The following is an 11,555-nucleotide window of genomic DNA, read 5'->3' as shown; positions in this document are numbered from 1 at the left end:
ACTATGTGACTATGACTATGAGACCATATTATGTTACTACCGGTATGTTACTATATGTTTAGAGTACCAATAGGGGGTAATGTTGCACCACTTGCTTCAAGGGGCTAGTATAAGATTTATTGATTGATTGATTGATTGATTGATTGATTGATTGATTGATTGATTGATTTGAAGTAGGCCTATTTATAAACAGTTTGCAGAATTACAGTACATTTCAAGCACAACTCAATACAAAAGACTGTTAACTGTGAGTGGACGACACCATAAAAGCATTACACTTATAGGGCCCACCGTTTATATATCATCAGTAAAGTCAAAGTGCCATTATATGAATTAACCTGATTTGAACGCAGATCCTGAACCAACACAGAGATCCAAGCGCGTGTAGAACACCAGACCAGTACAATTGGAGCTTGGAGGGTTCTACTTCTATGGGTGGGAGGCGGAGGCGGGGATGAGGAGCGGCATAGTGAATAGGAAGGACGTCACGTAATTTCCGTAGGGCTCAGACCGGGGGGGAAAGTTGTTTCCTGAAGTTGACAAGGACTCCTCAGGAGGAGCTTATCATTTTAACACCAAACCCCCTCCCCGATACGACGACTAGCTGTTCAAAAGACACCTTTCTGTAGTTTGTTAGACGCCCTCGATGAATTATATTTCCAATGGAGTTGTCTGAAGAAGGGACAACAACCTCTAAGAATGAAGACACAGGTAATAATAATAACACTTGCACTGTTGCTGTTCTCGATTCCTTAACTGTAAATAATAGTGTTGGATAAAAGCTTGTACTGGTGACTTGACTCGTTACATTCATATTGTCTTCTTCTTGTCATTGAATTGCAGACCCTGTTTGCGTCGTTAACATTCCTCATTCAAACTATTGTTAGCGAATAGCGATACAGCTACATTGCCTGATATAAGTGTTGTTACTTCTCTGAGTGGCTGTCTGAGTAGCCTACTCTGTGTCGAGTCACCATAAACCCTGAAGGACAGTCAGTCAGTCACATACTAGCACTTTGTTTCTTTTTCCCATGGGATCATGGGTAAAGGCCTAATCAGTGATACAATACAGACCTACTGTAAATACAGTACATATGACATATCCACCACAAATAACAGTGAACACCTTTTTACAGTGGTGGAACTTAAGAACTACTCGCATGTTTTTATTACTTGCGTAAAGGTACCAATACCACCATGTATAAGTCTGGTATTAAACATTTAATAAAAGTACAAAAGTATTGTGGGCATCAAAATATACTTAGTGTACCAAAAGTAAAACACACAAGTAAACATGTCCCATTTCACAAGTTTCCAAATGAATACAATTATTTGAAAATAGTTATGCACTGTAGATCGTCTATTTTCAAATGGCCAAAGTATATAGAGCTGAATTATGTTTTGTAATAATAATCCAAATCTGCAAAGTAATTAGTAATATATTAACATTTTCAAATAGCCTAATTGTAGTGGAGTAAAAGTACTATATTATTTGCCTCTGACATGTAGTGGAGTAGAAGTAAAAGAAAATTAGTAAGTACATTTACTTAGTTACTTTCTACCCCTGCCTTTTTATTTGGCAGGGGCTTAACCCATTTTGGACTGAGGCCTTCTAAATCCAAGTTTTCTGAAAAACTTCAAATACAGTATGTATATGGCAGCATCACATTTTTTAATACTGTACATACTGTACAGAACCCTAAAAGGGATTCCCATCCAGAAGGGTAGGGTACAAAAAAGGGTTCCCGACTTCCCGCCTATAATGGTTAAGCTCATGTTGTATTCCATCCATCCATTAATCTTCAACCGCTTATCCATAGTCGGGTCGTGGGGGCAACAGCTCCACCAGAGAGCTCCAAACTTCCCTCTCCAGAGATCTGCCCGGGGGTCTCCTTCCAGTTGGACGTGCATCTTAGACCTAGGGAGATGCTCGAGTGGCATCCTAACCAGATGCCCGAACTACCTAAGCTGGCTCCTTTCCAAGCGAAGAAGCAGCGACTACTCCGAGACTCTCTTGTGTGACTGAACTTCTCACCCTATCTCTAAGGGAGATGCCAGCCACCCGTCTGAGAAAACTTATTTTGGCCGCTTGTATCCGCAACCTTATTCTTTCGGTCATGACCCACACGTCATGACCATAGGTGAGAGTAGGAACGAAGATTGCTCGGTAGACATAGAGCTTTGCCTTCTGGCTCAGCTCTCTTTTAGTCACAACAGTGTGGTACAGCGACTGCAATACCGCCCCTGCCGCTCCGATTCTCCGGCACATCAATGACTTGGTGTAACTGCTATGTGCTGGGTTATGTCACATGCACGACCCATTACTATTACTACAAGCAACGTGATAATAACCTGTCTAAATCACTGTGGTTTTGTTTTGTCATTTTCCAGCCTCGTTGGAGAGCCTGCAGGCCCAGCTGGCCGATTACCGAGCACAGGTGGAACACTGGCAGGGTGTGGCAACGATCTGCGAGCTCAGCAAACAGGAGGAGCTAGCAGAACTACAGAAGAAATGTGATCTAGAGATTCAGTCAATTCAGGAGGCTCTTAGAGGTGTGTGTGTGTGTGTGTGTGTGTGTGTGTGTGTGTGTGTGTGTGTGTGTGTGTGTGTGTGTGTGTGTGTGTGTGTGTGTGTGTGTGTGTGTGTGTGTGTGTGTGTGTGTGTGTGTGTGTGTGTGTGTGTGTGTGTGTGTGTGTGTGTGTGTGTGTGTGTGCGTGCACGCGTGTGCATGCGTAATCCAGATGTATTAAGGTCTTTAAAAGGAATGACCTTGTGACCCATTTTTGTGACCTGTTCCTAATTCAAGAATCAGCACGCACAACGTCAAAACACTGTCACATTTTGCTTGAAACACGTTAATTCGCGCCACATTTGAGCTTGCAGATCGGCTACTTTTTAGTAGCGGTAGCGGTATAAAATATGGAGATTAATGTCCAACAGCAACGATATTGACATTTCAGAATGCTGTCTGTGTGATGCATTGTCTTTGCCAGGGATAGGCGGACCCATAATTCCTAATTATATTTATGTTCTCAGAGACAGCAGAACAGTACGAGGCCCAGATATGTGCTCTGCATTCTGAGTCTGCTGGTTGGAGGAGAGGCAGTGGACAGGCCCAGGTGAGCTGCAGCACTGCTTCCCAAACAGTGGGTCGGCTGACCCGTTTTATTTTATTTTATGGGTCACGAGTAAATATCCATAACTGTTTCTTACGCTTTGTTTTCTAATTGTTATTATTTCAAAATATAAAAAAAAAACTCAACACGAAGTGACCTTGTAGATCTGCTATTTTTTAATAAATGGATATAGTTGGTAACAACTTTTGCTGGGGACCCCCTGGGGGTCCCCAGCAAAAGAACCACTGAGCTGCAGTAGGTATGTAGAGGTGCGTGCTTCCGTGTGCCTCAATGCAACTTCATTAAATATTTTCAAAAATATCCAATTTACAAGTTCATAACTTGTCATGATGCGACACGATAATTTTTGGTATTGCAGGCCTAACATAGTTTGTCAACGATCATTAAATGGGTACTTCCTTTTTTTGGGTGTTTCACCCAGGTGTGCATGGTTGGTTATATGCCTATCCCTAACCCCAACCTACCTTAACCTCATTACAACTGTGCCTAAACCTAAACTCAACCCTAATCTTAACCTCACTAAAACTATGCCCAACTCTAACCGTAACTTCACAGAAACTATGCCTAACCCTAAACCTCAAAACCACGCCCACCTGGGCAAAACATCAGGGAAAGAGAGTGTCCTGGTATGAAAGGTCAGCCAGTGCCAAGCTGTTCTCTTTCCTGTGTTTCTGTTCTCTCTCCTTCATCCTGACTCCATAGTTCACTCACCTGCTGCCATTTCCTGCCTGCTCCACACTCCCTATCCGCTTCCCCTTTGTTTGAGGGCGGAACACTTTAGCTCACAGCGGCTAATAGCTGTGGAAGCAGTTACAACACACTTCACCTCGTGGCACGTTGTGAGCTTGTAGATCTGCTATTTTCACCATTTTCTTTTTTAATCGCTCCTTTCACACAGTTTCACAAATTGCACATTTAGGACTTGATCATAGAAACATTTTCAGCCATGAGGGGTTTGTTTCACCCACAAATAAGGCAAAACTTGGAAATAATCATGCTATTGATTTGAAGTCGTATCGCCCCACACATACCCCACACATTCTCCCTCTTTGAAATAAAAGCCTGTGTGTGTGTGTGTGTGTGTGTGTGTGTGTGTGTGTGTGTGTTTTTCAGGCCGGTGTAAGGAAAGGCAGGAAGGAAGCGGCGGGAGCTGCCGCCGCCGGTGTCTGCGAAGAAGAAGCTCCAGGATCGCCAGCCGCCGCCAGCCTGCCATCAGATCTGGAGGTGAGGCCTCCCGGCCACCTGGCTGAGTCCGAGGCGGGGGCGGGGCTGACGGAGGGCTACTTCTCCCAGCACTGTGACACGGCCTCGCTCTCCTCGTTCTCCTGCCTCGACACGCCCTCCCTGTCCCGCAGGCCGGCGCCCCAGGAGGACACGGCGTCCCTGGTGTCCACGGGGACCCTGGTGCCCGAGGCCATCTACCTGCCACCCGCCGGACACCGCCTGGTCACCCACGGCGACTGGGACACGCTCAATGCTCAGGTAGCGGGAACGATGCCGCCACCGCGCCATGCCACAGTCGGTCGTCGGCGCTGCCGGGTCAAACATTCTGCTGCCAGAGCAAACCGCGTCGACCAGTTTTTACCTATAGGCACTAAATGGGGCAAGCTTTACCAACTTTTTGTTGCTGTCCTCCTGCCCTTATTTATTTTTATTGATTTATGGCAGGCGCCAGAGAGCAGCCAATTCAAAAGTAGCAGATCAACAAGCTCTAAACGTTTGATGCACAAAATCACAAAAGGTTTGAATATACAGCTTCCTTCCTGCCTTTCCTTATTTATTTTCTTATCTCCATCTCACAAGGAGATAAAGCCTGGAAAAGAACTATTGCACAAACGTGTCTTAAAGGAGAATTCCATTCTAGAAGGCTTTCTTACCTTTATTTGTAGTTGTTACGTCCCCACCAAAGAGGTCCAGGTGTTATTTTGTGCAAAAGCGCATTAGTGGCTATTTCCCCTAATATAAGCCCTCAACGAATTGAATTGCATTTAATTTAATGGGGCATTGGGGTGTTGTGCTAATTCGCTTATTTCCATCGCTCAAAAATCAAGTATCCCAAGCGGCACACTTTACTACTTATTTCGATGGAAATAAGCGAATTAGTACAAAAACCCATCCCCCATTGAGGGCCAATAATGCACTTTTGCACAAAATAACACCTGAACCTCTTTGGTGGGCGTAACAACTACAAATAAAGGTAAGAAAGCCTTCTAGCATGGAATTCTCCTTTAACCAGACGTACAGGAAGTAAAGCCGAACAGGTTGAGCCTACTGGAGCGGCAAATGTTGTAAAAGTGTGTGTGTGCGCAGGTGTCAGAGCTGCAGGGTGAGGTCAGTCGATTAGAGGCTGAGAGAGAGGAGCTGGAGAAAGAACTGGACACACAGACCAACCACACACACAAACAGGTGGGATCATGTACCAGCTCTTATGCCTGTGTGTGAGGTGTTGATATTTCACTACACTTTTCTAATATAACAGATCTACAAGCACTATGAGCTTTTGCTTGTAGATCTGCTAGTTTTGAAGAGCCGAAGTATAAAATATGGATAAAGTGGTTAAAATGATTGTGATGCTGATGTGTGTGTGTGTGTGTGTGTGTGTGTCTGTGTGTGTGTGTGTGTGTGTGTGTGTGTCTGTGTGTGTGTGTGTGTGTGTGTGTGTGTGTGTGACTGTGTGTGTGTGACTGTGTGTAGGTGGCATTGCTCCAGACTCAAGTTCAGTCTTCAGAGGCACTTCTACAGGAGGTGCAAAAGTCTTTCAGCCAATCACAGAATGCCGTCCAGAGCCGGCTGGTGAGTGGCATGCTGTCATTGGCTAGTTTGTGTGCATTTCAGATTGGTCTGTTTGTACACTTTCCGACTTTCCCTGAGGGCAATGTTGGGGGGGGGGGGGAATCTACAAATACTAATACTAAATCTACAAATACAAAAAGGACAACTCTAACAAATGGTCAAACATTGGCCAAATTGTCAAATATTACAGAAGAAATAGGCAAATATTGTGAAAATAGAAGATCTACAAGATCACTAGGCCACGGATCAAAACTAAATTTTGCTCCTCAACTCCCTACAATTCCAAGTGCTTGTCAGGGTGGAGGGTCCCCAGTTCATGAAAAAAATGCAATGTGTGTGCAGGCAGAACTGTCTCTGTCTCAGAGGAAGGTGTGCAGTGAGCTGTCCAAGCTGAAAGGAGAGGAGGTGGAGGATGAGGTCATGGACGGCACCACGTTCCCAACCACACTACAGGTACTGTATATAATCTGAACCATGTTCCCAACCACACTACAGGTATATAATCTGAACCATGTTCCCAACCACACTAAAGTATATAATCTGAACCATGTTCCCAACCACACTAAAGTATATAATCTGAACCATGTTCCCAACCACACTAAAGTATATAATCTGAACCATGTTCCCAACCACACTACAGGTATATAATCTGAACCATGTTCCCAACCACACTACAGGTATATAATCTGAACCATGTTCCCAACCACACTACAGGTATATAATCTGAACCATGTTCCCAACCACACTACAGGTATATAATCTGAACCATGTTCCCAACCTTACTAAAGTATATAATCGGCAACACGTTTCCAGACACATTACACCCACTGAGCAATAGTCAGCTATTAGACGTCCGTCTAAAACCGGGCTATAAGTGAAAGTGTTTTAGCGGTCTAGGCTTAGTTTAGATGTTGATTAGCTGTATAGACTATATCTATTTTAGCTGTTTTTTTAAATATAGACTGTCTATATTTTAGCTGTTTTTTAAACATCTATATATAGACCGTCTATATATAGCTGTTGAAACGACATTGTTTCAATGTCGAATCTAAGCCTGGACCACTAAAACAACTTTAATTTTTAGACGTATTTAGACGTCTAATAGCCTGAAAAATGCTCAGTGGGCACTGGGCAGATACCGGTATACAGCACCACATTCACTGGGCAGATACCGGTATACAGCACTACATTCACAAAAATAGCACAGGAACAAGCTCGCAGCGTGGCCCTGCACATCCGCTATTTTTCAAAAGCCAAAATGACGCAAATGCTTCTGTGGTTTTAAATGGGTTAACTGTGGCCTACAGGGGGCGCACTGTGAGGAGCGTCTTCGCATTGAGATCGTCAACCTGAAGGATAAGCTGGACTGCCGCGCAGAGGAGAACGGTCCGTGCAGCTCTCTTTTTACCCTGTGCTTAGATACTGTCATATTTCAAATATTCTGTTTTACCCTGTGCTTAAGAAATAGTCGTACATCTGCTATTTTTGAATAGCCAACAAAATGACACGATGCTTTCTCTGATTTTAATGGATTGATCTCCCTCCCTCTCTCCCCTCTCTCTGGCTCTTGATCTGCCAACAAACAGAAGTCTTAGAAGGTGAGTACATGAATCACACCAGAGCACTAGATTTGTTCATCCTTTTAACTGTTCAGACTGGTTTTCATGAGCTCTGTGAAATCAAAATAATTAAAGCTGCACTATGTAACTTTCCTCCTTTATCCCGGATTTGAACCTGGTTTCCTGCGCTGACATTTTTAACCATTGAGCCGATTGAGGCTGCCTGCTTGCTCAGGGCACACATTTAATCTTGACCATCAAGTCAAAATTCATGTCAGATCCTGTGTCTAACCTATGACACAATATAGTAGTCTATGTCTCAATAGAAGAGCAGGGAGACAAAATACAACCACCCTAATTGTATGAGTTATATTGTATTAACATACAGATTGGACAAAATTACATTTTATTCATAAAGTAGGGTTTGTGAAAAAAAAAGAATTCTGCCCGACAACAGCGATATATAGCAACAACTAAAATGACAGAGGCATTCCCAGCTTGAAAGGTATAACAACATATCGTATACATGTATGTGTAACAGGTCTAAATGGTTTAATCCCATTTGTGTGTGTGTACACAGTGCAGCTGTCCAGTCTGAAGACGGAGACGGAGCGCGTCCAGAGCCACAGGGACAAGCTGGAGGCAGAGCTGCTGTCCTGTCGCACTGAGCTGCAGGCCCTGCGGGTGGCGCTGTCGCACCTGCAGAGTGAAAACAAGGCCCTCAGCAACGATAAGGTAAGGAAAGGAAAGGTACTATGTTTACCCAGGGTAACTGGACTAAGCTCAAGAACTTGTTTACAGCCAGGCCCTGCTCATAGAACATTTCATGGTAGGGGTTCAATGCCTTGTCCAAGGGCACTTCAGCGGTGGTAATTTTAACGTGCCGGTCCGGGGATACGAACTAGCGACCTTCCGATATCAAGACCACTCCGCAAACCGTTCGGCCACCGCTGCCACAAGGTGGTGACAGTGGTTCCCAAACTTTGTAGCATGTGATCCAAAAGTTCACAATGTGTCGCTTCGTGCCACGTTGATCATTCAAAATAAACAATAATTGTTGCATAAGTGAGATATAACTCATGACATGATGAATTACTTGATATCGGATTTTTTTTTTTTTATATGATTTTTTTGTGGCTTTCTCTTTTTTTTCTTTTTTTGAATTGAGGGACAGACAGTAGGCTGACAGGAAATGGGGAGAGAGATGGGGGGGTGATGTGCAGTAAAGGCCGTCGGGATCGGGAGTCTCGCGGCACACTGCCAGACTGGATTACCAGCCAAGGTGCCTGAACCACGGCCAGGGCCAAACTGCATAGACTTGCATATTCGCTGATAGGATACCAGCTTTTCATAAAACAACTCATTTGCATATCGTCTCTGTCGGGTTGAAACCTCAAATAGCCTAAACTGTTACTTTTCAGGATTCTAATTCTGCTTTGTTTGATGCTTTTGTGTGATCAAGTAGGGCATGAATTTAAATTTTAAAAAAGAGAAAAAAAGAATATGGAATTAAGAGGTTTCTGCCCGACCGCAACAATATAGTGTGGCGTTCCCAGTCATTGTGGACTGAACGTGACTGGAAGACTGTGTTTTTTATGGTGCCAGGTGGGCCTGCAGCGGCAGTGTCTGGAGCTGCGGAGCCAGGGCATCAGCCTGCGGTCCCAGGTGGAAACCAGCCACACCGTGCAGAGGGACTTTGTCCAGCTCTCACAGTCACTACAGGTACAGCAGCTACTGCAGAGCAGACCAGTGATTCTCAAACATTTGGAATTTTAAAGGACCCCTACTTTGATGCATGCATTACATTACTACATGACCATAAAGTGACAATTTAAGATCTTTTAAGGCCTTTATAATACCTAAAATGAAAAAAAGATCATTACTGCATCAAAAGTAATCAATAAACTATAGTATAAAAACTGGACAAACATTGGCCAAAATCAAATAAAATAAGAAAGATGCAACAAATGTGAAAACGCATCACATATTGTAATGCCTCATCTTCTACAATTCCATGTGCTTGTGCCCATTCCCCAGTTCAAACATGATTAGGGCCTTAAAAGGTTAAGCCAAAAAAGGTCTCATACGGGGTTGTGGTATAAAAACGTTTCAGAACCTCTGGAGTTGTATATGGTTTTTAGGTGGTTAAAAATGATTTTTCTCCTCTCTTCCTTGTTCTCTGCATGCCTTCCGTCCTTCCCTTGTCCACCTGCCTCCTTCCCTTCTTCCCTTCTCCATCTGTGCCTTTCAGGTGAAATTGGAACAGATCCGCCAGGCCGAGAGTCTCCATCACGTCAAGCAGATCCTGGGGGAGGGGCCTAGTGAAGAGAGCTCTCCGCCCAACGACGCCACATGAGCCAATCGGAACTCCACCGCCGCGAACACCAAAGCAACACGACCAGACGGAAGAATGACCAATAGGAGGGCCAGTCTGACGTCCCCGCGGCAACAGGACATAACGGGCAGTCTGGTAGAACAGTGGTTTTCAAAGTGTTGGCCCGGGGACCCCCAGGGGTCCCACAGCAAAATGATTACCAAATGGACGCTCTGTAACTCTGAGAGCATACAAGTGAAAACCAAACGGGTCCATTTGTACACTCTCATATTGCATTATCCTAATGTACAATATACCAAACTGGAGGTCCTTTTGAGAACCACTGTAGCAGAATGACTGCCGGGGTTATCAATGACGTCAGTCCTACCAGCGTTACTATTGTGACTTGGGAATAGTTCTACTTGTTGGTAAACAGGGTTATATCGTTGCTGTCGGGCAGAAACCTCTTATCTCCATATTCCAACGTTTGTGTTTTTTCGTAAATGAATATACTTGATCACACTACAGTGTCACTCAAAATGAGAAGATCCACTCACATCACGTTTTGACTTGAGCCTGTAGATCTTCTACTTTTGAATTTGAACCCTGAATTGTTTTTGGACATAATGAGTTTTCCACCCGACAGAGACGATATAGTGCTGTTTGATATTATGACCAAACGGTTGCTTTAGGACCAAATCGATCTTAACGTGAGAGACTGTTGTGTAACTTGAATAATGTCTGTGACACTGTATAGAGATGCTGAGATTCACTCCCCTTTTGTCTTACATCAAATAATATGCATTTACACAGGTCTATTTTTTTGTATACCAATAACACACCAGCAAAACACTCAGTGCCTAATAAGCTACTACACATTTTCCGCCTGTGCAATATAATATGTTGCGTGGGTTTTGTGACCAAATATGAAGGAGTTTGTAAGAGATCACTGTTGACCCGCACTCTGTAACGACTCGAGGCCACCTGCGATCGTTGGATACTTTTTCGGACACCATATATTAGAAAAGATAAGTTCTGAACCATCATGTGAGAATGGAGTGAAATGGAGACCGACTATATTCATGGAGTCACACAGAGGGCTGAAGAATTAATGGAAAACCTGAATGAGTCTGAAAGAACAGTGCATCGACAACTACATAGAGAAGGATGTTGTGGTAGGATTGTACATTGGGACCAAACTTGGATTATAGATAGTAATATTAATCAGTCTGGTTAAAATTCATAATCTACATATGTGTATATAATGTAATTTTATTTCAACTCAAGCATTAAAGGTTTTCCTGTTTTTAACCACAACTGAGGTGCCTTTAGACATCAAGCAACTGTCGATTGGGAAAGAAGTGACTTAAAAAATTAAGGAATGTGAATACTGGTATGAATTGAAAAAAAACACTTTGATGTGTTGTGTACACGATCAAATAGCACAATAAACATGTGGAGGTGCAAAACCTGCCCATACCAACATCTGGTTTCTCTGTCCCGGAGTAGGGTTGGGAACCAGAGCAACCGGGTCCCACATCAAGGAACCGGAATCGGTTCTGTCAGATTTGGAACCGGTTTTATCACACTGTCAGAGAGCTGGTATGTGTACAGTAGACTTCACGTCTGCTATACAATTACAATGCCAGTCGTTCTCAAACTTTTTTATTTCAAGGACCACCATAACTCAGTGTGTGCCAAGCTCAGGGACAGATTAACCCCCACGAGGGCCCCTGGGCATCTTTTTAACC

At 43.7% G+C, this 11,555-nt stretch overlaps 1 protein-coding gene across 1 annotated transcript; it reads left to right on the top strand.

Moving 5' to 3' along the window:
* The first annotated feature begins 584 nt into the window (after positions 1–584).
* On the top strand, positions 585–11,115 carry rabep2 (rabaptin, RAB GTPase binding effector protein 2). Its single transcript, XM_083779359.1, has 12 exons — positions 585–711; positions 2,392–2,553; positions 3,038–3,120; positions 4,252–4,620; positions 5,449–5,544; positions 5,833–5,931; positions 6,274–6,384; positions 7,239–7,317; positions 7,518–7,529; positions 8,071–8,225; positions 9,096–9,212; positions 9,742–11,115. The coding sequence occupies exons 1-12, from the start codon at positions 663–665 to the stop codon at positions 9,844–9,846; spliced, it is 1,437 nt and encodes a 478-aa protein (XP_083635485.1). The 5' UTR covers positions 585–662; the 3' UTR covers positions 9,847–11,115.
* The last annotated feature ends 440 nt before the right edge of the window (positions 11,116–11,555 follow it).

This window comes from Protomyctophum parallelum (genome assembly GCF_964188405.1).
Source record: "Protomyctophum parallelum genome assembly, chromosome: 13".
In the NCBI taxonomy this organism is placed as follows: Eukaryota; Metazoa; Chordata; class Actinopteri; order Myctophiformes; family Myctophidae; genus Protomyctophum; species Protomyctophum parallelum.
This window is presented reverse-complemented; position numbering and strand designations above follow the sequence as displayed.